Source organism: Ovis aries, chromosome 14 (genome assembly GCF_016772045.2).
Source record: "Ovis aries strain OAR_USU_Benz2616 breed Rambouillet chromosome 14, ARS-UI_Ramb_v3.0, whole genome shotgun sequence".
Classification (NCBI taxonomy): domain Eukaryota; kingdom Metazoa; phylum Chordata; class Mammalia; order Artiodactyla; family Bovidae; genus Ovis; species Ovis aries.
In genome coordinates, this window is record NC_056067.1 from 37901142 (window position 1) to 37928067 (window position 26926).

Here is a 26926-nt window from a genome sequence, read left to right on the forward strand (position 1 = left end):
GATGGTCTAAATTAGAAGTGACCTTGGTATACTGCCACTGCTTGCCTCTCTGAGTCTAATGAAGCTTTCTCTCCAATTCAGTCTCCTTCTCAGCTCTCTTCTCTCTCTCTTCTGCTGTGTGTGTGTGTGTGTGTGTGTGTGTGAGAGAGAGAGAGAGAGAGAGAGAGAGAGAGAGAGAGAGACAACTGTTCATGTGTTTCCAGTTCTCCCACCTATCTCCTTTTTTCAGTCTTTCTGATTCTTAGATTTTAAAAATCTGGTTCAGGGCTACATTTTTTTCAGGCCCATATGAATGTTAATATTGCTCTACATTTTTTCCTCATGGGTTTTAGGTTTAAAAAAAAAAAAGCCACATAGATGACATTTTAGAAGGGAAATGAGACAGAGAAATGGCCCTCTGGACACCAGGGTCCAGCGCCCAACCTAGCACAACTGGAAGGTAGTAGTAAAAAAAAAAAACAAAACTCTGAGGCTTTGCTGCCAAGCAGTGCCTGGCTTGCTGGCTGCAGGCGTGCAGATAGCTCCTACATCCTGGCAGCCACTGAGGTCAGAGAAGGAAGTGTGCAGCTGGACCTTCACTGGCACCATCAACTCTAGATCCCCCACTAGCTAGAATGCTAGGGTCTGGAAGCACTGGCTTTCAAAAGAATAGGACAATACCTCACTCACCAGGGGTACAGACTACGCAGGTCTCTGCTGGGAAGGCCTGTGTCTGAGGTTCTGTCTTTCCCTCTGTTATCATTCCCTCTTTCTTTCCCTTCATCTGAGGCTCTTCAGTCTGTTGATTTTTTACTGAAATGTGAAGGATTTCAGTCTCTTTGGGAGTCTAGGTTTTGGCAAACCTGTCCTTTCACTTGGAATAGTGAGCCTTTCACAAAGCAACTCTACTCAGGTGAGCACTGCCAAGGCTGTGGGGATGAAAGTCTGAGAGAAGTGAGGTGCAGTACTTGAGTCTGAGAAGATACCTTTGCTTGCCAGCATGTGGAACTTGTTGGTTGCATTGATCTAACCTCAGGGTGGCCTTGAGGGATGAATTTGCAAGAACAGTCCCGTTAAGAATTTAGCAAAACTTATATACCCCTTGGTTGCTCAAGGTGTTGTATTTGGCCATTTCACATCCATGACCCAAAGAAAGCAAGGAGTGTGGCAGCTCCTTATAATCCAGCTTCTTCCATTGAGAAAGTAAATATCAGCGGCCCCTCTTGAATGTCACAGTGGGGACCAGACCCACATCTAAGACTCTGGCTTTTATAAGATGCGTCCTTGAGGCTTTCAGGCCCACTCACGTCACAGAAACTTGAAAGGCACTAAATCATAATCCTAAATAATGGTGAACTGAACAGGAGGTATTTACAAAGCCATGTCACCTTTCCTAGTAGTTCAAGGGCAATTAACTTGAGTCCAGGAATTTCTCTCTAGGGAGCCTGTGATTTCCTGAAATAATCTGCAATAGTCTGTTTGAAAGTATTTTTTCTAGGAGGCTGCCACTTTCATCAGATTTCCTAATGAGTTTATGATATCGAAAAGGTTAATTATTCTGGATGTGAGCTTCTTGGGCCCAAGGACCTGGTCTTGCTCTGTCTCACAAGCAAGTGGCACAGGGACCTTATACAAAGTTTAGTGAATGATGGTCAAATGAATGGACAAGCAGAATCACTTGAGGCCCTTCCATCTCATCAACTGAGTTGTTTTGGAATTGCTTAAGTGTGAAGATTTTTCTTCACGTGAAGAAGTAGAACGCTTCTACTTCTATTGCCATATATGAAAATTGCTGAAACTTGAAGATTTCCAGCATCAGTGCAGAACTCCCCATTTCTCACTCTGTGTGAGACCTGTTTACCTGTTTGGAAGGTTCTATCCCTGCTCAGATGATGCTTTGTTCCTAAGTTCCCATCAACTCTGCATACCTGACTTGGCTCAGAGAGGCAGGAGGAGAGCGTGTGCTATCCAGACCACCACCAATCAAGAGAGACTCAAATTCTGAGGAAGTCATGGCTCTAAGAGATTGAACTTTCTTACCTGAAAAACTTGGACTTTTAGTTAAAAGTCTGTTTTCATAGTCTTAAGTCCTGTTTATACATTAGTGTCAAGTATGGGAGAATGTAATTTAACATACTCATTGTGTATGGGTGTAAGATTACTGGAAGAATCAATCTACATGGATGTCGATGTAGGATGAGTAGGCGTTTGGACTGATAGTGTGGTCTGGCCAAACCTTAATCTCTTTGTTTGGCATTTGAGTCTGTGGTTGGGGGTGCTGGGACAGAGTGTGTAATGGAGGCATCCAGTGCTTGGGGGGTCTGCAGCTTGGACACGTTTGGTGGGGGAGGGTGGGGGCTGGTTATGCTGTGGGCAGGTTTTTTTCCCTTCACCTGCCAGTGTGCTCTGATGCTCCTCGTGAGAGGAAGGCCTTAACAGAACTGTGCTTGACACTGGTGAGTGACCGCCTTTCCCAGGGACCTCCAGCCTGGTTGGGGTGGTTTGAGCCTTCCATGCTGCACAGCAGCCATATATGATTGGGAGACAAGGGGTGCTGAAGGAACTCTGCCCTTGGCCGACTTACGTCATCTTCTGTGAGCACAGCTCCTCAGTGAGGCATTGGCAGGACTGTACTTTTGGCTGTTGACCAAAAAAGTGTGGAAACTTTGAGTGACAGGGTTGAGAAGCTGGTAGGAGAAAGAGGAGTGGACACAGACCCAGGAATATTTAACGTCCAAGAGCTGACGTGGGGCCTGTCACTGTCCTGCATAGCAAAGAGGCTTCCATTGCCATCTCTCTGTTCAGACACATGGGCAGACAGACCCCGTCACAATTTCTAGAGCCTTAGGATTCCCTTCAGGAGTCTTTCTCTCAGTCTCCTGGGAACTTCTTGTCCATTAAGATTTTATATGCTGAATCTTTTTTGTTTGTTTGCTTTCAGGGAGAGGTTGGGTACACTATAGATGAGAAGATGCAGGTAGATAAAAGTAATTACTTAAATACATACGGGGCAAGACTTGCAGGTTTGGAGGCCCAGATTAAGATGCAGAGGAGCATGTGAGGTTGATGATTATATTTCGGGGAGAGTTAATTGATGGAAGGTGAAGGCAGACAAAGAACCGCTGCTTACTGCCTTCTTGAATCCCAATCAGGAATTATGATTAAAGTCGCGGCGAGACAACAGAGGGCTGATGAATTGGTGTCTTTTTTTTTTTTTTCCTTTTTTGCCGTCATTCACACTTGATTGACTTCAACCTTTCAAGTGCAAAAGTCTCTCTTTTCCATTATTATTCATAGCCATCTGAGTTTTTCTAATTAAAGTGTATGAAAACAATTACTGATCCGTCGTACTGAGTCTGTTAGAGGGGATGTCTGCCTTACTGTAATGTGTATAAAGAGCCCACAGTTTTCTATAATGATGTGCAGCTGAGGTGTTAGATAATTTTATTCTTTTTTACTCTGTAGGGCTTTTTTTTATTTCTCATGATTCATTTTTCATAATTCCTAAAGATCCCCGGAAAGGACTGATCCTACAGCTACAACTGAGAAAGGTGGTGGTGGGGAGTCTTTTTTTCCTTTCCCTTTCTCCCCATCTTGCCCCCAACCTCGTGGTCCCCCTTGGTTGAGGACTATAAATTAATCGGTGACCTTTCACTTCTTGGATTCCCGCTGGACTCCCCAACCACACTGGTCAGAAACGCTTTCTATTAAAAAGAAAATAGATGGAATGAGTTTGGCAATCTCTGCTCCATTCCTAACAATTCATCAACAGCTAGCCTTAACCAGCTGCCGGCAAGCTTTGTGTGAGGGTGCAATGTCTGTGCAAGAGGGGTTCTGTGTCACTCACGTGCACCTACCATGCACCTGCTGTTCATAAACACAGGGCCCCTCAGCGTCCTTCTCCACAGTGCCTGTTGCTTAACTTCTGCACCTTTGGGCATCTGGGTTGCTGAGGTTATCCTAACACCCTGAAATGTAAGGGGGAGTTACCTTTTTGGTATTTATGGTGACAGCTGTCCGAGTTTCCCCTTGAGGTGGAATCTACCACTGATGACTCTGGTGAATGCATCAGCAGCGATTTTGAACAAGGCCAGAATCCTCAAGCCATTAAAAATGAATAGTAAGATTTACTTTAAATATTTAATTTTGCACAGTCATCTAGATGTTCCAGTCTTTGCAACAGCAAGAGAAGATACTATTTCAGTGGTCATGTTTGATGAGGAAACAATGTCTCCAGGTGGGCTGGGCACCACGTAGAAAGACTAGTGGTGACTGTATGTTTCTGTTCCTGTTAGTTCAGGGTCAGTTCATGTCTCAGGCTGCATTCAAACGGGACGATTTCTGATTCATCTGGGAATATCCTCAACTACCTTGCTTTCCTGTAGCAGGCCAAGGGGCACTGCTTCTTTTTAAACGAAGAGGCTTTTAGCCTTATGTTGCATGCTGAGGGCTTCTTATCACATTAATGGAAGGCAAATGATAATGTGTTTGGACAAGTTTCTGGCCAGATGGCAGGACAGCCTGGAGAAATAAATCCCTAAAATCTGACCTTAAATTGTAGCTCTTCTGACCCAGGTTGCTATATTGGGCAGCAATAGCCGTGGCCAATATAGGGCTGCCCTGTTGTAGGATGCAGGACACCCTCCGGGCTGCCACACAGGTGGAAGTTCCCTCTGCTGCTGTGTACCTCAGGCAGAGACCCTGGGAGAAATCCTGACTGAAGTGAGTCTTAAGAAATGCTCATTTGCACTTGATCTCAGTTTATAAAGGGTTACAAAATGTTGTTTCCTAGAAAATCTGCCAGTGTGTCTGCATGTCCTTAGCCTTCCCTTTGTTCTCCTCTCTTCTTACCCTTTCTCTCGCTCATTCCCCTCCTCTTCTTGCCTGAATACATTTTGAAAATAGTACTACAATGCTCCCTGCTTCAAGATTACAGTGTACTTTACTAGGTATGATTTAATTAGGGCCCTTATTATGTTTTCAGCAGCTTAAGGTGGGCCTTTCAACTTATCTACCTAATTGGTTGCACAAGAAGTTTCACAGCCCATGACAAAACATTGTCAGTGATCAAAGTCAAAATTCTGCATAAAGGAAAAATATTAATAATAAGATTATTCTTCAAGTGTGCGCTGCTAATTATGTCCAGAATGCAACCGTAGAAACACTTTTGACTGATGTGAGCTTTGTCTAATAAACATGAATCTTCAGTGAGTTATGGAAAGTGACACCTCCAGCCTTAACACTGGTGAAGGCTAATTTTGCTTATTAAATAATTTCTACACCTTTTCCTATTTGGGTCTCTTTCCTCTCCTTTTGACTTGCCTCTTGTCTCTGCCGCTTTCTCTTTAGGTGACCACCCCTGAGATGGTGATGCCCAGCAGCATGTTCCTCCCAGCGGCTGTTCCAGATCGAGACGGGAGCTCCAGTGTGGAGGAGGCAGGAAAGCAACCTGGTTAGTGTCATGACTCTTGACCTTGAGGAGAGAAACAATGTCCATAGGGCAAGAGTGCCGCAGATCCCTTACTGTACTCCTAAGCTGAATGGAACTTTTCAAGGGACGAGGGGCGCTGCTGTCAGCACTGGGTACTCGGGCTCTGAGTGGGTATCTGTTGCTCTTCCTGTGGTTTGAAGTGAGACCAGCTCAGGTGAGAACCAGTGAGGTTCTGGTGGACACAGGTCCCCTTAGACTGTACAGTGAGGAAGTTAATGGCCAGAGACTCAGTCAGTACACTCATAACTTACCATCCATCCTAAGCCATTACACATTCCCTCTCTGAGGACTTAAACATGAGGGACTTGTGGAGCACATGGGTGATCTCAGGGCACTGGATTAGGTATCTTTCTAGGCACTGTATCTGCACAGAACTCTTCTCTGAGACTTCTAGGACTGTCTCATAGGAGGCAGCAGAAAGGAGCATTTGGAAGGGACACTGTTGTAGATACAGATGCTGGTGGTGCCCTGCGGTGAGTCCTCGCTGGGTGGGACCTCTGTTTATGAGTCTCTCCTCCATCACTGACATCCTGTCGGCAGCTAAGATTTAAGTTGGGAAGAGCTCTGCCCCACACGACTGCCCCACCTCCTCCCTTATGATGTCTCCATACTAGGCAGTGTACCACTGACCTGAAAAAAGGTCAGAATATTTATGGATATGATGATCTCATTGTAGAAAAAAATTTTAATGTATTATTTTCATAATTGGCCACTTGAACATTCATTGCTTATTGAATAGAGAGGACAGTCAGAAGTCACACTGTAACAGGAAATTTAATGCCTAAGAAATATATCCAAAATTTGTTACAATGGACAGCAGTCCTTACAAATGCCCCACATCTTAGCAGGGCACTAAATCACATATTCTACAGTTTAGATCCATGTAAAAAGGGTATCCTTTAATTTCTTGAGAAACTGAAATGAATATTGTTTAAAAGACAGATCTGTGTGATGGTATAGGCCTACTAAGAGTTGAGACTTTCTGTATTTCCTTTTCTTCCTCTCTTCTTCCTGTGTGTCTGCAGGTTGGGTATTTCCCTCATCATCAGATTCTGTGTTCACGAGGCCCTGCTAGGTAGGCAGCTCGAAGCCCTCTTTATCATTGGGCTTGATTTCTGTTTTCTTTACAGAAACCTCAGAGGATCTGGGAAAGAACATCTTACCCTCTGCGAGCACAGAACACAGTGGAGATTTGAAACCTTCTCCTGTGGACTCGGGCTCTGTGAGAGAAGACTCAGGCTTCCTGTGCTGGAAGAAGGGATGCAACCAGGTTTTCAAAACTTCTGCCACCCTCCAGACACACTTCAACGAGGTTCACGCCAAGAGGCCTCAGCTGCCAGTGTCGGATCGCCATGTATACAAGTACCGCTGCAACCAGTGCAGCCTGGCTTTTAAGACGGTGGAGAAGCTGCAGCTCCACTCTCAGTACCATGTGATCAGAGCTGCCACCATGTGCTGTCTTTGCCAGCGCAGCTTCCGAACTTTCCAGGCTCTGAAAAAACACCTCGAGACAAGCCACCTGGAGTTGAGTGAGGCCGACATCCAGCAGCTTTATGGTGGCCTTCTGGCCAATGGGGACCTCCTGGCAATGGGGGACCCCACCCTGGCCGAGGACCACACCATAATCGTGGAGGAAGACAAGGAGGAAGAGAGTGACTTGGAGGATAAACAGAGCCCGACGGGCAGCGACTCTGGGTCGGTACAAGAGGACTCGGGCTCAGAGCCGAAGAGAGCTCTACCTTTCCGCAAAGGCCCCAACTTCACCATGGAAAAATTCCTGGACCCTTCTCGCCCTTACAAGTGTACCGTCTGCAAGGAATCTTTCACTCAAAAGAACATCCTGCTCGTGCACTACAATTCTGTCTCCCACCTACACAAGTTAAAGAGAGCCCTTCAAGAATCGGCCACCGGTCAGCCAGAACCCACCAGCAGCCCTGACAACAAACCTTTTAAGTGCAACACTTGCAACGTGGCCTACAGCCAGAGTTCCACCCTGGAGATCCATATGCGCTCTGTGCTGCATCAGACCAAGGCCCGGGCAGCCAAGCTGGAGGCGGCGAGCGGCAGCAGCAACGGCACTGGGGGCAGCAGCACAGCGCCCCTGAGCTCCTCTACCCCGAGTCCTGTGAGCACCAGTGGCAGTAACACCTTTACCACCACCAACCCAAGCAGTGCTGGCATCGCTGCGAGCTCCAGCTTATTGAGTCAAGTGCCTGCTGAAAGTGTAGGAATGCCACCCCTGGGGAACCCCATCAGTGCCAACATTGCGTCCCCTGCAGAGCCCAAGGAAGCCAACCGGAAGAAGCTGGCAGACATGATTGCATCCAGGCAGCAGCAGCAGCAGCAGCAGCAGCAGCAACAACAACAACAAGCACAGACACTGGCCCAGGCCCAGGCCCAAGTTCAAGCTCACCTGCAGCAGGAGCTGCAGCAGCAGGCGGCTCTGATCCAGTCCCAGCTGTTCAACCCCACCCTTCTGCCTCACTTCCCCATGACCACCGAGACCCTGCTCCAGCTGCAGCAACAGCAGCATCTCCTCTTCCCCTTCTACATCCCCAGTGCTGAATTCCAGCTCAACCCGGAGGTGAGCTTGCCGGTGACCAGTGGGGCTCTAACGCTGACTGGGACGGGCCCAGGCCTGCTGGAAGACCTGAAGGCCCAGGTTCAGATCCCGCAGCAGGGCCACCAGCAGATGCTGCAGCAGCAGCAGCAGCAGCAGCAGAGCCAGCTCCCTCTGCCCCAGAGTCACCCTGCCCTCCTACAGCCCGGGCAGCACACTGAAAAGAAAAACAAACTGGTCATCAAAGAGAAGGAGAAAGAAAGCCAGAGAGAGAGGGATGGTGCCGAGGGGGGAGAGATCAACTCGGGACCAAAGGAATCACTGCCCGATGCCTTGAAGGCCAAAGAGAAGAAAGAACTGGCCCCGGGGGTTAATTCTGAGCCGTCCATGCTCCCTCCACGCATTGCCTCGGACGCCAGAGGGAATGCTACCAAGGCCTTGCTGGAGAACTTTGGCTTTGAGCTGGTCATCCAGTACAATGAGAACAAGCAGAAGGTGCAGAAGAAGAATGGGAAGACGGAGCAGGGCGAGAACCCAGAGAAGCTCGAGTGTGACTCCTGTGGCAAGCTGTTTTCTAACATCTTGATTTTAAAGAGTCATCAAGAGCACGTTCATCAAAATTACTTTCCATTTAAACAGCTAGAGAAATTTGCCAAACAGTACCGCGAGCACTACGACAAGCTGTACCCCCTGAGGCCTCAGACCCCCGAGCCGCCACCCCCACCTCCACCCCCGCCTCCACCCCCACTACCGGCAGCACCACCCCAGCCAGCATCCACCCCGGCCATCCCCACATCGGCCCCACCCATCACTTCACCCACAATTGCCCCGGCCCAGCCGTCCGTGCCACTCACCCAGCTCTCCATGCCCATGGAGCTGCCCATCTTCTCGCCACTCATGATGCAGACGATGCCGCTGCAGACACTGCCGGCTCAACTGCCCCCTCAGCTTGGACCCGTAGAGCCTCTGCCCGCGGACCTGGCCCAGCTGTACCAGCATCAGCTCAATCCAAGTCTGCTCCAGCAGCAGAATAAGCGCCCTCGCACCAGGATCACAGATGACCAGCTCCGAGTCCTGAGGCAGTATTTTGACATTAACAACTCCCCCAGTGAAGAGCAGATCAAAGAGATGGCAGACAAGTCCGGGTTGCCCCAGAAAGTGATCAAGCACTGGTTCAGAAACACGCTCTTCAAAGAGCGGCAGCGGAACAAGGACTCCCCTTACAACTTCAGCAATCCTCCCATCACCAGTCTGGAGGAGCTCAAGATCGACTCGCGGCCCCCTTCACCAGAACCTCAGAAGCAGGAGTACTGGGGGAGCAAGAGGTCTTCGAGAACAAGGTTTACCGACTATCAGCTGAGGGTCCTGCAGGACTTCTTTGATGCCAATGCTTACCCAAAGGACGATGAATTTGAGCAACTCTCTAATTTACTGAACCTTCCAACCCGAGTCATAGTGGTCTGGTTTCAAAACGCCCGACAGAAGGCCAGGAAAAATTATGAGAATCAGGGAGAGGGCAAAGATGGAGAGCGGCGTGAGCTTACAAACGATAGGTATATTCGAACGAGCAACTTGAACTACCAGTGCAAGAAGTGCAGCCTGGTGTTCCAGCGCATCTTCGATCTCATCAAGCACCAGAAGAAGCTGTGTTACAAGGATGAGGACGAGGAAGGGCAGGATGACAGCCAGAATGAGGACTCCATGGATGCCATGGAAATCCTGACACCCACCAGTTCCTCTTGCAGCACCCCGATGCCCTCCCAGGCTTACAGCACCCCAGCACCTGCGGCCAATACAGCATCCTCTGCTTTCTTGCAGCTTCCATCAGAGGCTGATGAGCTGGCTACCTTCAGTGCAAAACCAGAGGTGAGTGATGAAAAACCAAAGCAGGCTGAACCTCCCAGTGCACAGCCGAACCAAACCCAAGAGAAGCAAGGACAACCAAAGGCAGAGCTGCAGCAGCAAGACCAGCCCGAGCAGAAGATGAGCACTGCCCAGCAGAAGCTCCCGCAGCTGACGTCCCCCACGCCGGTACCTACGCAGCCTCCTCCACAGGCACCCCCCCCTCAGTGCCCCTTGCCCCAGTCGAGCCCCAGCCCCTCCCAGCTCTCCCACCTGCCCCTTAAGCCCCTCCATACGTCAACTCCTCAGCCGCTGGCCAACCTACCTCCTCAGTTAATCCCCTACCAGTGTGACCAGTGCAAGTTGGCCTTCCCATCATTTGAGCACTGGCAGGAGCATCAGCAGCTTCATTTCCTGAGTGCACAGAACCAGTTCATCCACCCCCAGTTCTTGGACAGGTCACTGGATATGCCTTTCATGCTGTTTGACCCTAGTAACCCACTGCTGGCAAGCCAGCTGCTCTCTGGGGCCATACCTCAGATTCCCGCAAGCTCAGCCACTTCCCCTTCAACTCCCACCTCCACGATGAACACTCTGAAGAGGAAGCTGGAGGAAAAGGCCAGTGCAAGCCCTGGAGAAAATGACAGTGGGACAGGGGGAGAAGAACCTCAGAGAGACAAGCGTCTGAGGACAACTATCACGCCAGAACAGCTAGAAATTCTCTACCAAAAGTATCTCTTGGACTCCAATCCAACTCGAAAGATGTTGGATCACATCGCACATGAGGTGGGCTTGAAGAAACGTGTAGTCCAAGTCTGGTTTCAGAACACCCGGGCCCGGGAAAGGAAAGGACAGTTCCGGGCGGTGGGCCCAGCGCAGGCCCACAGGAGGTGCCCTTTCTGCAGAGCACTCTTCAAAGCCAAGACGGCCTTGGAGGCTCATATCCGGTCCCGTCATTGGCATGAAGCCAAGAGAGCTGGCTACAACCTAACTCTGTCTGCAATGCTGTTAGACTGTGATGGGGGACTGCAGATGAAGGGAGATATTTTTGATGGAACTAGCTTTTCCCACCTACCCCCAAGTAGTAGTGATGGCCAAGGTGTTCCCCTCTCACCTGTGAGCAAAACCATGGAGTTGTCTCCCAGGACTCTTCTGAGTCCTTCTTCCATCAAGGTGGAAGGCATAGAAGATTTTGAAAGCCCCTCCATGTCCTCTGTTAATCTAAACTTTGACCAGACTAAGCTGGACAACGATGACTGTTCCTCAGTCAATACAGCGATCACAGATACCACTACTGGAGACGAGGGCAATGCAGATAACGATAGTGCGACGGGAATAGCAACTGAAACCAAATCCTCTTCTGCGCCCAGTGAAGGGCTGACCAAAGCGGCCATGATGGCAATGTCCGAGTATGAAGATCGGCTGTCATCTGGCCTGGTCAGCCCAGCTCCCAGCTTTTACAGCAAGGAATATGACAATGAAGGTACCGTGGACTACAGTGAAACCTCAAGCCTTGCAGACCCCTGCTCTCCAAGCCCTGGTGTGAGTGGGTCAGCAGGCAAATCTGGAGACAGTGGGGATCGGCCCGGGCAGAAACGTTTTCGCACTCAAATGACCAATCTGCAGCTGAAGGTCCTCAAGTCATGCTTCAATGACTACCGGACACCCACCATGCTGGAGTGTGAAGTCCTGGGCAATGACATTGGACTGCCAAAGAGAGTTGTTCAGGTCTGGTTCCAGAATGCCCGGGCAAAAGAAAAGAAGTCCAAGTTAAGCATGGCCAAGCATTTTGGTATAAACCAAACGAGTTACGAGGGACCCAAAACAGAGTGCACTTTGTGTGGCATCAAGTACAGCGCTCGGCTGTCTGTACGTGACCATATCTTTTCCCAACAGCATATCTCCAAAGTTAAAGACACCATTGGAAGCCAGCTGGACAAGGAGAAAGAGTACTTTGACCCAGCCACTGTTCGTCAGCTGATGGCTCAACAAGAGCTGGACCGGATTAAAAAGGCCAATGAGGTCCTTGGACTGGCAGCTCAGCAGCAAGGGATGTTCGACAACGCCCCTCTGCAGGCTCTCAACCTTCCTACGGCATACCCAGCGCTCCAGGGCATTCCTCCTGTGTTGCTCCCCGGCCTCAACAGCCCTTCCCTGCCAGGCTTCACTCCATCCAACACAGGTGGGTTCTGCTCTCAGTGATTCTCCCAGTAGTAAAGAGCCACCACACAAAACCTGAGTGCTGGGAGGCTCCACATTCCTAGTTCTCTAACTGCAATAGAATTTCAGGTCCCTTCCATTGAGTCTCCCGAGAGCTGTGATGTACATGATCCTCCACTTCCCAGTCCAAGAATGGGGACCCTGGAGTTGGAACCATCTCCTGAAACCATACTTCTGCCTGGTGTTCAGCACAGACCAGGGTGTATGCTGTGGGCATGAACTGGAGGGTTCTGGTGTACTAGATCCTGGGGTGTTTTTGAGACAGCAGTTTCCATTATGGACCCTTCCATTCAGTCTTTGTGGAAATGCAGATCCCATCTAGAAATCTATTGAAAATATAAAACATTTGAACATCTTAGCTAATTCTGGGTTGTGCCCTCTGGATACAGGTGCAAAAGAATTTAAATAAACTCTTTGCTGTTCCCTGAGGTCCCGCCTCCTGTTTCAGAGACCTGTTCTGGCAGGAGAGATGCTACCAGGAAGTAGCTCTCACAAGCTGGAGCCTTACTCCTGGGGTTCCCTTTGATTCAGAAACACAGTGGTGTGTTAGTCTGGGGTTTTGGCTGTAGCATGTGGGATCTTAGTTCCCTGTCTAGGGATTGAACCCACACACCCTGCAGTGGAAGCATGGAGTCTTAACCACTGGACCACCCTCTAGTTTCTAATTAGACTACCTCTATACTGGAATGCACTGACCAGGAACTTGTATTGTGCAATGTGGTTCTGAATTATGACGTGTTTTATAGTCATCTAAACTGAAAATGTTTATTTTTAGGGGTGTTCAATCACCTCTTCATTTCCTTCTGCCCATTTCCCTTTCTAATGCAGAGTCACACACTTGGTACTCATTTTTCTACCTCATAGGGAGTTCCACAGTTCTTCCTGTGTGCCTCTCTTGTTCCTCCTCCTCCTCCTCGTTCTTCACCTGTCTTCTCTGGATCCAGCTGTCTTTCCTAAATTGGACCCTCACCCCTCTAGGAAGGATCCTGTGAGGCTTAGCACGAGTTAGTAAGTCCCCCACAGCCTACATTGACCAGTGCACATTCACTAAAGCAGAGCCCTTCAGTGTGCCTCCTTATCTTCGAAATGTCCCAGTTCCCAGGGGCTCTAGCGACTCAGCTGCTTCCCTGCTTTCTGGTTGAATTAAATCCAAGTTTTATAACTTTGGCAGTGGTTTTACAGGACATGAAGCTACCTCATTCCAAATCCCACTTTCTTATCCTAAGAGAAGAAAGCATTCAGATATAGAAGTCGCTGCTTACCTGTGTTGACGAGTAGTATCACAGAATGATAATAAGAGTCAGCTAAATAGAGTCGCCAGGAAACAGGCGACGGGAAGTGGCTGAGTACTGAGCTACTTCCGCAGCCTGGGACCTCGGCAGAGGGGCTTGGGAAGGCCCAACATTTCATAGTAATGAGAAAGAATTAGAATGTCTGATCTGTTCCCCTTGTTTTACAGATGAGAAAACTGAGGCCCAGAGAGGTCAAGACCATTCAGCAAGCTAGGGCAGGAGCCAGAGCTCCCGCCCAGGCCTCCAGGCTCCCAGTGCGATGCACTGTACTCCTTCCACAGCACCCAGTATAAAGCCAGTCAGTCAACGGGTATATGCTTAGTGCTCCTCAGGTTCTGATCACTTACAGTGGACTCCAGGTAGGAAGATAGGCTCTTAATCATTCAAGGCAGCCAGGCATGCCCCAGTTACCACCACCGACTGAACCACAGCTCCCAGGAGTACTGCATCTGGAATTAGGAAAGAAAGGAGTATGTCAGGCCCAATGGTAAGCTCTTCCCGTGACCTTCCATTTCCTCCCCACACCCATCTACTGTGGAAAGCCAAGCTTCCAAGCATCACATGGCAGACGTGTCAGCCACAGTCCACACCGCATCAGGAGATGCCTCAGCCACTCCAGGAGTGTACGCCTCGCGTGGTTCTGACCTTACAGATGAGAAAACCAAAGCCACAGGGTTACTGTGAGAATGTACTAAGCTGCTTTACTGAGTGAACACACCTAGTGCAGAGCCTGGTAAATAGCAGAGGTTCAGTACATGTTCCTTAAAATGGAACCTCTTTTGTCCTATCAGTTCTTCTCTGGGAGCCTGACGCCATAGGGATGGGGCAATCAGGAGGCATTTCTTCTCCGCCCTGCTGAACCCCTGGCTCTGGCTGCAGCTCCAACCTAAAACCTAGAGCAAGCCTTTTGCCTCGAAGTAGACAGAGCCATGTCCGGAGTGTGGAATTCATTATCTGGTCTGTCCCTGCCTTGTTTGTGCTACCTTAACTAACAAACCTTTACTGGGTTTTTCTAGTGAGACCCATCTTCTCCTCTGATTTTGATCCCTTAACTGCATTCAGGAAACTGGATGACATAATCTCAGCTGTCCCTTTCTGTCAGTTTAGAAGTGCCAGTTAATGATGTCATGTGATGCTGAGGGAAGCATCCTTCTCGCTGTCCCGAAGTTAATGCATGTTTTTTTCTGGGATTGGCAACTGGAGGCAACCTTGTTCTCCACCCCTGAAATTTGAGGGTTCTTAATGCAGTGTGATAGCCCAGGGCACCCTATACCACTGGAGCCAGAAATCAACATTGTCTTCACCTGGGTCTGGCCTTCGGGAATGTTTACTCTCATGAAGACAGTGCCTTATTTGGAACCCCCCACCCCAGCTTTCTTGCTGAAGGTGGTCCAGATGAAGAGGAGGGATGCCTCCTGTCTAGTGTTTGGGATGTGGTTAGTGCTGTCCTCCAGCATTTCGCTAGCCTACATGAACCAGCAGCAGCCTTCCATCACCCTGGAACAGAAGGGTCAAACCAGGAGATGGCGAAAGGTCAGGGAGGATGGCAATCTCCGGGCTCGATGGAGGCTTTACAGGAGTGGTGGGTTAGGCCTGAGTGGGACTGAGAATGCAGCCCTGCCCTATGTGGGCCTAGTGCCATGGCCTGCCACCCGTAAGCAGTGGGGCCTAGGTTGTGATGTGTCAGGAACTGCTGGGGCCAGCACTTGGGCTCTTCTGTTTCTGACACTGCTTTTCCCTCTTTCTGTGTCTGGTTACCAAACCTTCCGGTCAACCAAATAGGGGCAGGAGAAGAAAATGCTCATTTTTCCACTGGACTCCAGAGTCCTACTCCTAGATGTTCAACAGATTTGTTAAAGGAGGTCAGCTGAGTCAAAGCAGTGGCTCTGTTTACCTTGAGTGGATTGTTTTCATTTCTTCCCCTTCCTCCTGCTCCTCTCTCTGCCTCCTAACACATCCATTCAGCGGCAGCAGTGGAGGTCACAGAGGCACATGTGTAGAGCCTGTTGTGTTTATTCATGTGGTCTTGGTGCCTGACTGGGTTTCTTGCTTTTGTTCTCTTCTCCATACTGTACATACTGTATTACTTCTACAGGGGTTCTGATGAATGCCATTGGTTCAAATGGGTCCCAGCTGGCAACAGCTAGTCTGAGGGCCTCCAGACTAATTGCCTTGGGCAGAGTGAATGGAAAGGCTTCCCTGGTGGCTCAGTCATAAAGAATCTGCCTGCAATGCAGGAGACGCGGGTTTGATCCCTGGGTCGGGAAGATCCCCTGGAAAAGGAAATGGGAACCCACTCCGGTATTCTGGCCTGGGAAATCCCATGAACAAAGGAACTTGGTGGGCTACAGTCCATGGGGTTCCAAAGAATTGGACACAACTTAGCGACTAAGCAACAGAGTGAATGGTAGCTGGGAGCATGGCAAAGAAAATATGACCCAGTGGGATGGGTGTGGCATGTTGGGCAGGAAGGTGTTAGGAGTTGTGTAGCTGATAGGGACAGTATGGGAGCTGACCCAGGGTGGGGTCCGGATTAAAATACAGGTTGGCCAACCCTGGGCCTAGTGAGAAAGCTCTACTGAAAACGTTAAATCAACAGAGAGGATCCTTTAAGTTCAAGCTCTGAGCTCTTAGACCCTGTGCCAGTGACACAGATGAAACCTCCCGAGCAAAACCTCCCAAGCTTCAGCCTCGCCACCCAGACTGACATATGACTTCTGTCTCCATTCCTTTCAGCTTTAACGTCTCCTAAACCGAACTTGATGGGTCTGCCCAGCACAACAGTTCCTTCCCCTGGCCTCCCCACATCTGGATTACCAAATAAACCGTCCTCAGCATCGCTGAGCTCCCCGACCCCAGCACAAGCCACCATGGCAATGGCCCCTCAGCCAGCCCCTCAACCCCAGCAGCCACAGGTGCAGCCGCCACCGCCAGCAGCCCAGCCACCACCTGCACCACAGCTCCCGCCGCAGCAGCAGCCGCAACGCAAGGACAAAGATGGTGAGAAGGTCAAGGAGAAGGAGAAGGCACACAAAGGGAAAGGGGAACCCCTGCCTGTCCCCAAGAAGGATAAAGGAGAGGCCCCCACGGCGGCCGCAGCCACGCTCTCAGCGCCACTGCCCGCCATGGAGTATGCGGTGGACCCCGCGCAGCTGCAGGCCCTGCAGGCGGCCTTGACTTCAGACCCCACAGCATTGCTCACGAGCCAGTTCCTCCCTTACTTTGTACCAGGCTTCTCTCCTTACTACGCCCCCCAGATCCCCGGCGCCCTGCAGAGCGGGTACCTGCAGCCGATGTATGGCATGGAAGGCCTGTTCCCCTACAGCCCTGCGCTGTCGCAGGCCCTGATGGGGCTGTCCCCGGGCTCCCTGCTGCAGCAGTACCAGCAATACCAGCAGAGTCTGCAGGAGGCCCTCCAGCAGCAGCAGCAACGGCAACTACAGCAGCAGCAGCAAAAAGTGCAGCAGCAGCAGCCCAAAGCAAGCCAAACCCCAGTCCCCCCGGGGGCTGCTTCCCCAGACAAAGACCCTGCCAAAGAATCCCCCAAACCAGAAGAGCAGAAAAACGCACCCCGTGAGGTGTCCCCCCTCCTGCCGAAACCCCCCGAAGAGCCAGAAGCAGAAAGCAAAAGTGCGGACTCCCTCTACGACCCCTTCATTGTTCCAAAGGTGCAGTACAAGTTGGTCTGCCGCAAGTGCCAGGCGGGCTTCGGTGACGAGGAGGCGGCGAGGAGCCACCTGAAGTCCTTCTGCTTCTTCGGCCAGTCTGTGGTGAACCTGCAAGAGATGGTGCTTCACGTCCCCACGGGCGGCGGCGGCGGTGGCAGCGGCGGCGGCGGCGGTGGCGGCTCGTACCACTGCCTGGCGTGCGAGAGCGCGCTGTGTGGGGAGGAAGCTCTGAGTCAACATCTCGAGTCGGCCTTGCACAAACACAGAACAATCACGAGAGCAGCAAGAAACGCCAAAGAGCACCCTAGTTTATTACCTCACTCTGCCTGCTTCCCCGATCCTAGCACCGCATCTACCTCGCAGTCTGCCGCTCACTCAAACGACAGCCCCCCTCCCCCGTCGGCCGCCGCCCCCTCCTCGTCCTCGTCCTCCGCTTCCCCCCACGCCTCCAGGAAGTCTTGGCCGCAAGTGGTCTCCCGGGCTTCGGCTGCGAAGCCCCCTTCTTTTCCTCCTCTCTCCTCATCTTCAACGGTTACCTCAAGTTCATGCAGCACCTCAGGGGTTCAGCCCTCGATGCCAACAGACGACTATTCGGAGGAGTCTGACACGGATCTCAGCCAAAAGTCCGACGGACCGGCGAGCCCGGTGGAGGGTCCCAAAGACCCCAGCTGCCCCAAGGACAGTGGTCTGACCAGTGTAGGAACGGACACCTTCAGATTGTAAGCTTTGAAGATGAACAATACACACAAATGAATTTAAATAAAAAAAAATTAATAACAAACCAATTTCAAAAATAGACTAACTGCAATTCCAAAGCTTCTAACCAAAAAAAAAAAAAAAAAAAAAGAAAAAAAAAGAAAAAAAAGAAAAAGCGTGGGTTGTTTTCCCATATACCTATCTATGCCGGTGATTTTACATTGTTGTCTTTTCTTTTCTCTTTTAATATTAAAAAGAAAAAAACCCTTAACCCTGTTATATTGTGTCCTTTTGAAGGTACTATTGGTCTGGGAAACAGAAGTCCACAGGGCCTCCCTATGTCTTTGGAGCTTAAACCCCTTGTATATTTGCCCCTTTCCAATAAACACCCCACGTCGATAGCACAGAGGAGCCCGGCATGCACTGTATGGGAAAGCAGTCCACCTTGTTACAGTTTTAAAAAATTTCTTGCTATCTTAGCATTCAGATACCAATGGCTTGCTAAAAGAAAAAAAGAAATGTAATGTCTTTTTATTCTCAGGTCAATCGCTCACACTTTGTTCTGTTTTCAGAATCATTGTTTTATATATATTTTTTGGGGGGTTTTTTTTTTTTTTTGGTTTGTTTTTATTTTCGTTCCAGAAAAGATTTTTTGTTTTGTTAATTTAAAAACGGGCAGAAAGTATTTGAGAAAAACAATGTGAACTGCTTTAGCTTTCTGGGGATTTTAAGGATAGCTTTTCTGCTGAAGCCAATTTCAAGGGGAAAAGTTAAGCACTCCCACTTTCAGAGGAAAAAAAAAAAAAAACCCACACAGAGTGTTGAGGACTTGTAGCTTAAAAAAAATAAGTTTTAAAAACTGACTTTCTGTATTTATGATAGATATGACCATTTTTGGTGTTGAGTAGATTGTTGCATTGGAAATGAACTGAAGCAGTATGGTAGATTTAAAAGGAAAAAAAAAAAACCTTTTGTGTACATTTAGCTTTTTGTATGGTCCAGCTGACAGCTCCTCATTTGATGTTGTCTTGTTCATTCCTAGCAGATAGATTGCAATCCGTTGATTCGCCTAAGCTTTTCTCCCCTTTGTCCCTTAATTCCACTTTCTCTTTCCTCCTCCCACCCTATAATCTCCCATTTAAGGTAGCTGCCTTCATTTCTTAGAAGGTAGCTGCAGAATTATTTTATAAAACTAAAGAAAGAATTTCAAAGGGTTCTAGGGGTCATTAGGATCCTCACAGATTATTTTTGGTTGGGGAGTTGAAACTTTTTAAAGGCATATAATTCTAGTTATCTACGTCTGTTAGCCTTGTACATTTAGTTTTTATTTATCCTTCTTTTGATTCTTCTTTTCACCCGATTTTCCCCCTCCTTGTTTGGTAGATGCTTCAAATATTCTTTTCTTAAACTAAAGCATTCGTTTCGGTTTGTGTAATTGGGCTGTGTGCTTTTCTTTTCTAAAAAAGTTTTTGGTTAGGGGTTTGGTTTCTGTGTTTTTGTTTTGTTTTCTTTCTCTCTCAGAAAAAGAAATTTCATGCTTTAAATAAAATCCAAAGACACACCCTTTCACTGCTGAGGCAGAAAAAAGGGAAAGGGTTCTTGTTACTTGAGAATTTGTTTCTGATTTAAACAAACAAGACTTAGTTTAATAAAAGAAAGAGTAAAACAAAAGATTCCCAGGTTGTTATGTGCTTCTTCTGCAAGCAGAGAGGCAACTGTTAATGAAATTCCATATACCAAAAGACACATTTTTCACTTCAAAGTTTTGTCCTTGTGTTAGGCAGTCTGAGCAGTGAGTGATCCAGAGCGCAGCCAACAAAGAAGCAGATAGCACTTGTACGTACAGAGAGCAAAAAAGGAACCGTGTGTGAGGCACTTGTGTTTATGTTAATATCCATATTCCTGTAACACACAACACAACGCAACATACACCCTTTCTCATCTTACAAAAAAAATGCGGTCTGAACTTTGAAAGGAAAACTTTGTGCTGCTATAACGTAGATTTTGGAGACAAATAGATGCTTTGCTGTTTCACTTTCATAGCCAAACATCAACCGAAAGAATCTCCCCTTACCCTGAAAGCTGAAGTCCTTCTCCCTTTCATTCTCTTCCTTCTGTTTCAAAAGGGAACTTTGAAGACTGTGAATGCAGGTTCCATCTGGTCACCTTTTGGGCTTCTTTCCCCAGTGCAGAAGCCACTCATCGACTTTGCAAAAAGACTGGAGCATTCCAAGATCTGAAAATGGATTTCTTTTTTTCTCTTTTTCTTTTTTAGCCGGGACTATTTTATTTTTATGAATTTGTTTTTAGTTTAATGAAAGAGTAGATCCTGAACTGTTGTATATATTTCTAACTAGGCTGATTGATGCACAGTGCAAATTCCTTTTTTAATTTTTTAAGTAGAAATACTAAAGAATACCATCTAACTATTCATACCAGTATCCAGCTGTAGCATAAGGTGTCAAAAACAAGTACGCAAAATATTTGCTGTTTTAGCAAGCTGTTTCTTTTGACAAGAATTCTTGTATTTCTCCCTGTGTTTGAGATGAACATTTTTAAATTTTGAAGTTGTACAGTTTTGTTTTCCATTATTTTATCTTGTTTGTAACTCTATGAAATATATATATATTTTTTGCCATTTAACTGTTGTATGTTACTCTGTGTCTGTATCATATAGAAAAAAAAATTGTTTGTTTTTGTTTTTGGTTCTCTATGTGATACCAATTAACAATTTAATACTAGCTTTACCTATCAAATTCTGCTAGGTCTTTTCTGAAAACTTTGTTTTTAAAAAATGATAACTGCTTGGTAATAGTGCAATTTCTACCCCTTTTCCTCCCCCCTCAACTTTAAGTTCATTTCCTTGTAATTTTGCCACCTTCTCCCCAATGGCTTTTTTTTTTTTTGGAGCTACTATGCCATCCTCCCTCTGTGAGGCAGAGTGACTGTCAGTGTTTTGGTATGCCATGCCTCGACTTGTGGGTGTGTTTGGCAACAGCAAGGTGGTTGGGTAGAGTGGCTAAGCCTGCTTCCGCCCACCAGTGTTCCCCAGAGGGGTTATGCGAGTGTTTCAACCTGGAGTGGGTTGCATGCTTAATGCTTTCCTCTACAACTGTACCACCCACGTGTATGTTCATTCAAAAAGAAAAAATAATTCTCAGCATTAACCCAGAAGTAGCAAAGCAGTCAGTGATGGTGAAGCTTAGAGGTCAGACATGAGCTAGTTGATGTTTGTGGGCTGACATCCACCGTGGCTGTGACCAGAATCATTTACAAAGCATGAATTCACTACAATGCTCAACTGTTTAGACTGGTCTCACTCAGAGAATTTATTCCTGTAGGTAGCTGAATAGGATATCTCAACTCACTTTTAAAATTAGTTCTTCACTTCCATTAACACTTCATATTTTGGTTGGTTGGTTTTTTTCTGACTTTCCACAGTGTGGGTTGGTGCTGGGCACCGTTCAGTCACAGCACCAAGTGCGCCCACAGAATGGGAGTTATTTCTTCCATCCTCCAAAAAGAAACTTAAGAAGGAAACACACACACACGGAAAAGTTTAATAAATCTAGGAAGTTTTTTTTTTAATTAAAAGCTATTTAAAGATATGAATGTGGCCAAAGTTTTACACAATTGAAAATAAAGTAAAACAGACGGCATGTGTTTAAACCTGAGTTTATCAGGCATGGCAGGAAGTTGCAAGAGAGAGAGGCAGTGACCCAAGCCAGTGCACTTGATGTTCATGGACATATATTTTTTTTAAATAATAAATTAAATTAAAACATTTTAAATAGAAGCATAAATTGAGTTGGTTGGTTGTTGGCGCTGAGATACTGCCCACTGTGAAACAAAGCTTTGACTAGTTCTTTTGTTTATTTACTTCCTTCGGGGGGTGGGGAGGGGGGCAAGTTTGGGTAGGAAAGAGCATACATGAACGTGACCCTGAGGTGAAGAGGTATATGAACAGCCTTTGCAATGTACAAAAAAACAAAAAACAAAAAACAAAAAAAAACAAAAAAAATAGAGCAAGTGAAACCAAAAATGATGTTCTTGGTGTTTTTCTATAATGTAGTCTTGTTAGCTTTTTTGTTACTGTAACAATGCTGATCTCGAACTGTACCAAAATACATGGAGACTAACAGAACCACATGGAACTTTCAAACTGAAAAAAAATTTGTCACAAAAACTTTGTTGTCATAGTTAAGTTGATTGTAGATGGTAATTGAATATACTCCTTTGAAAATATTTCATCAAGTATGTTTCCTGCTCATTGTGATACATTAAAAAAATATGAGCAAAAGTTCTTGTCTCTGTCACCAGATTTTGTGTGTGTGAGAGAGAGGTTGATGGTTGATCCTGAGGTTGTGTAAACAAGGACACTAACTCCAGGGCACACAAGCTCTTTGATATTTCTGAGTGTCCTTGTCTCTCCTGACACTTACGAAGGTGCAGGAAGTGTTGGTGATGGAGCTGACTAGCTTATTTGCTTGAGAAGGGTAAGCCTGACAGCTTGGATGATATTTGGCCCCAAAGAATTCTAATAGCATTGATACTTTTAATTCACATGTTTATATGCAAATTTTAGGTACCTGGGACAACAACAAGCAAGGAAATTTTGCTGACGGCGAGGAAAGAGGTAAGATTAACTTCTCTGAAATGGGAATCAGATCCACTGTTGACAACGCAAGGATACAAAAAGTGAGTTGAATTAAATGAATGATTGACTACATTTACCTTTCCTAGCAAAGGGCTTTTAAACTCTGTTAGAGTAGAATTTGAGATAAGAAGAGTCTTCAAAACAGTAATAGCACTAGTAATTCGTATATATAAGAGGAAATTTGGTACTCTTATCAAAAACCCTCCCTTCCAGCAGAAAAGGTGTGAAATTCATTAATAAGGAGTACATCCAAGATCAGACCCAAAGGCCCTTCCACTCATCTCTAATTTATAGCCAAAGCCCGTAAATAATTTACGGAACTCTAGCAGTGGGCCTGGATGGCACTGCAAGAGAGCTGTCTTCTTGCAAGGTCTGCAGCATCTTTCCTCAGCCAACAAGGGTTTTTTTTTCTACACCAGGAGTTGAACTATGAAACCTGCTTCTATTGGCTCAGACAGCCATTGTCTACCAAGTCTTTTTTCTTAGTTCCTACTGCAGGCATTCAAGCAGCAGCAGTGACCCTATTAACTCAACATCTCAAAGAATCCTACAGTGGATACAGGCATCACTAGAAGCTGGTTCCCTCACTGGTAGCTGGAACCTCTGTGCCGAGCAGGTTATGCCACTGTCCCTAAGGAAACCCTGCTCTTTCTCCAGGCACTGTACTTCTCCTGGGTGTTCCTGCAGAGGCACATGGCTTCCATCTTAGTACATGTTCTTGGCACACAGTTAGGTCACTGATCTTTCTTCTGACCCCACAGAAAGGTACATACAGCATGATAAAAAGTGTTCAAACCCAAAGCCACGTCTGCCTTCCTAGGCTATAATTATTTTAAGATATGGCAGGATCACACTGAAATGTTTTAAACGGAACTAGTTTCGCAGTGAGGTTTTTGCTGCTTCAGCTCTTTGCAGGAAGGTGACTACAATTCAAATTCTTAAGATAAATTTTTAATAAGAAAATAAGACAAAACCTTGGTGATGGTTAGGGCCTTTGTATCAGAAAAACCTCTAAGCACCTAAATTACATTGAGAGAGGACTGGGTAAGGAGGGACTCCGCCTGTTACTAGAAAAGTTTTACACGAAAGGGAAAAGAGGTCTTCTACTCCGGCTGCAGTATCATGCTCATGTGGATATTAATCTACTTGGAATTAACATTTTTCCCCTGGAAAATGTGAAATGGCTACATCTTAGAATGGCTGATATGTGTTAGTCAGGTAGCTGTTTCTAATTTTGCTTTAAAGAAATGTCTGTAGTGCCTAGCTCCTGTTATAGACTAAGGACCTTACAAGTCTCACTTTTAACAAGTTTAGACTTTAAGTTACAGGAGCACAAGCAGTTTAAGAGTCGAGCTGAAGGATGAGAAGTCTGCACCTGCTGCTCTGCTCTGTAGCCTTAATTACAGGACAGACATGCCTGCTCAGTCTCTGTATATTACTGCTGGGTGCAGACCAGCAAGGCTTTGGCAAAACTTGCAAAATTAGTGCTCTCAGGGCCATTAAAGTAGCCAAAGCTTTCCATTACCTTCATTTCATAGCAAAGATGGTAGGTATCTTCCTTACTTCTTTGTTCTCTTTTTTTTTTTTCAGAGGCATGTTTTTTAAATGTCTTACCCAATTACCCTAGATTCCTCTCAAGCTATCTTCTGGAGTTTTTAAATTCCAGATACAAAAAAATTGTTCTTTATCCTTTACGACTGCTTCATTTCTTATCTATATGGAACAAAGAGGCTGTTTAATCCAATTTAGGGATCTCTTATTAATATAAGAATGAAAGAAAGAATGATAAACTGTTTTACTCTTGGAGCAAGATCCTCTGGCCTGAGAAATGAGTGCTAAGAAACAACAAAGCCCAGCGTATGAGAACGGCAGACAATCTCCGTCTCTGTAACACTGAAAGCTGCTTAGGACACACACTGCCTTGCCCTCCAGCACAGCCCCCTGGTGCATCACTACTGTCTCTTAGACCCCCTCTGTAACCCCTTCTGTTAGCATGGCACTTAAAACACACTGTGAAGGTCTGCAAAATTACTTCCTGCTTGTTCCTCAAAATAATCTATAAAGAAGGCAAAGTGGGTGACATCGATGCCAGGTGTTCAGGATGGTGAAGTAATGAGTGAGGGGAGAAGGCACTGACCATGTGTTCAGTCTCTGTCTGGTGTTCCTCCTCCCTCCACAGTTCGGAGAGAGGGGTTAAGAGAACAGGAGTCAGTCTGACGGGCTTCACCAGTGTGACCTGGACGGCATCACTTACTCCCAGTAATATGAGGATAAGGGTACCTGCTTCATAGGCTTCTTGTGAAGATTAAATAAGTTAATATCCATAAAATGCTTCAAACCCTGCCTGGTGCATACTCAGTGCTGAGTATTGGTTGCTCCTATCATTGTAGTATTAACTCTCCACTTGTTTGCTGTAGATCCCTTGGAATCACAGCTCTCTAACTCTTGCTTTACTTCAAGACTGTGGGGACTGCAATCCCATCAAGTCTTTGCTTGATGCATGTTTGCAGCTGATATGTCCCTGTCTGTACATATCTCAGAGGGCATAGAGACTCGTCAGGGTGTTTCTGCCCATGCGTTGTACAGGAGGACTGTACTGAGTCTACACTTCATTCTCTCCATGCCCAGCTTCTAATGATTAATGTGGTCACAGAAAAGGATGGCTTGTAGTTTGCTTCTGTTTGCCAGAATAGGCATTCCTGATTCGCCATGCTGGTGGGTCAACAGCTTAAATGTCTGGGGTTACAGAGACAGACTAGAAGCAATGGAATAGGATGTCACAACTTGCCCACTGCCATTGCCTTTTTTGAGGTGGTTTGAATACACAGGTTGGGAGCAGTAGTATCTAAAATGAGACTGTGAGAGTAAATGAATCGTACGTGAAACAAAACTGAAAAAGGAAAGCACCAAAGGAATACAGCAAGATCCTTCCAGCCTAAAACACAGGAAGAGCTTTAAAAAAATACTATTATTCTAGTAACCAGCAAAATAAACATCAGGAAGAGGCATGGGAACAACTGAGTAAAAACTACACTAGCAGAGAAAAGGCTTGATTAGACGATTTCTATGATAGCCCCTGCACATATGAACTCCTCGGGGACACAGGTTTTAGACGGCTATGGCTCTGTGAACTTTCTCCATTTTTAGTCAGAAACAGCGATGGTACTGGATATAAGATTGCTGATATTGGTATGAGAGGGCTGGTAAAGGCTATGGTGGATGGCTGGTGAGCCATTTTTCTTTCTCTCTGAGGATAACAACATATAAATGAAGCTTTGGTATACTGCCTGTAGTTAGGACATTATCATATAGTATCTGCTTTGATTTCTTTGTTCTATGGTTCTAAGTTTGATTTTTGAATAGTTTTCAAAGTCTGATTTGTAATCAGTTGAACTTATTTGTTTCTTTCAAATACTGTAAAGATGGTGTTCCACTGTTACCTCATTTGAATTGTTGTCATTAGGGAATCTGCTGCCATCCTTATTTTTAATGTATTTGGCAGGAATAGAGACACAGATGTTGAGAATGGACTTGTGGGCACAGGAGGGGAAGAAGAGGGTGAGACGAAGTGAGAGAGAGTAGCACTGACATACACACTACCGTGTGTGAGACAGCCAGCTAGTGGGAAGATTTTTCTCTGTACCACTGGTTTCATCACGTCATGTCCTGATGTGCTCTGGTGTATGTCTCTGTTTTAGTTATGTCTCTGTGCTTGGGATCTGTGGGAGCTTCATGCATCTGTGAAGTATTACTTTTTGTCAAAATTGGAAATTCTTCAAACATTTTTCAAATCTTTTTTCCATCTCTTTCCCTCCTTCTCTCCTTCACCTTCAGGGGTTTCCATTATATATGTATCAGGTCACTTGAAGGTACCTCATAGCTTACTGAGGCTCTGGTCTGGCGAGGTCACTTTTTCACTGGCAAGGTGTGGGGGCAGGATACACCCCGCTATGGTGGCTCCTACAGGGAACAGATGTGCTTCATTTTTGATCTTTCACATCTAAACTTCAACTTCTGAACATATCAGTAACAATAATTGCTTTACTGTCATCCTCAGCTAATCCTAAGATGTGTGTAAGTTCTAAGATGGTTTGATTATTTTCCTCATTATGAATTGTGTTTTCTTGCCTCTTTATAAGACTAGTAATCTTTGATTGGATACCAGTGATTGTAAATTTTATCTTGTTGGGTGCTGGACATTTTTGTATTCCTATAAACTTCCAATTTGTTCTGGGATGCACTTATGGTATACAAAACAAGTTTGAGGAACTTTCCGGTGGTCCAGTGTCTAAGACTAAACTCTCATTGCAGGGGGCCCAGGGTGGATCCCCAGTCAGAGAGCTAGATCCCACATGCTGCTACGCCACAACCAAAGATCCCACATGCTGCGACAAAGATCTATGATCCTCATGCTGCAACTAAGACCTGGCACAGCCAAATAATTATACAGAAAAAAAAAAAACAGTTTGATCCCTTCCAATCTTATGTGTAAATTTTGTTGGGCAGGACCAGAACACTAAT

General features: G+C 46.5%; 1 protein-coding gene and 1 long non-coding RNA gene across 6 annotated transcripts in view; one reads left to right on the plus strand and one right to left on the minus strand.

Annotated features, from left to right (window-relative positions):
* ZFHX3 (zinc finger homeobox 3) overlaps positions 1–22048 on the plus strand; it is a 252177-nt gene extending 230129 nt beyond the window's left edge. For all 5 annotated transcript variants that reach the window (XM_060398455.1, XM_060398456.1, XM_042231873.2 and 2 more), the window contains 3 exons: positions 5329–5431; positions 6601–12054; positions 16121–22048. In XM_060398455.1, the coding sequence (XP_060254438.1) occupies positions 5329–5431; positions 6601–12054; positions 16121–17775 (7212 nt within the window). In that variant the 3' untranslated portion in view covers positions 17776–22048. The remainder of the gene's footprint in view (positions 1–5328; positions 5432–6600; positions 12055–16120) is intronic.
* LOC105606379 (uncharacterized) overlaps positions 10392–26926 on the minus strand; it is a 146895-nt gene continuing 130360 nt past the window's right edge. The window contains exons 4-6 of the long non-coding RNA XR_003591518.3: positions 13732–13833; positions 10987–11602; positions 10392–10503 (exon numbers count right to left, since the gene is read on the minus strand). This is a non-coding gene — a long non-coding RNA (uncharacterized LOC105606379). The remainder of the gene's footprint in view (positions 10504–10986; positions 11603–13731; positions 13834–26926) is intronic.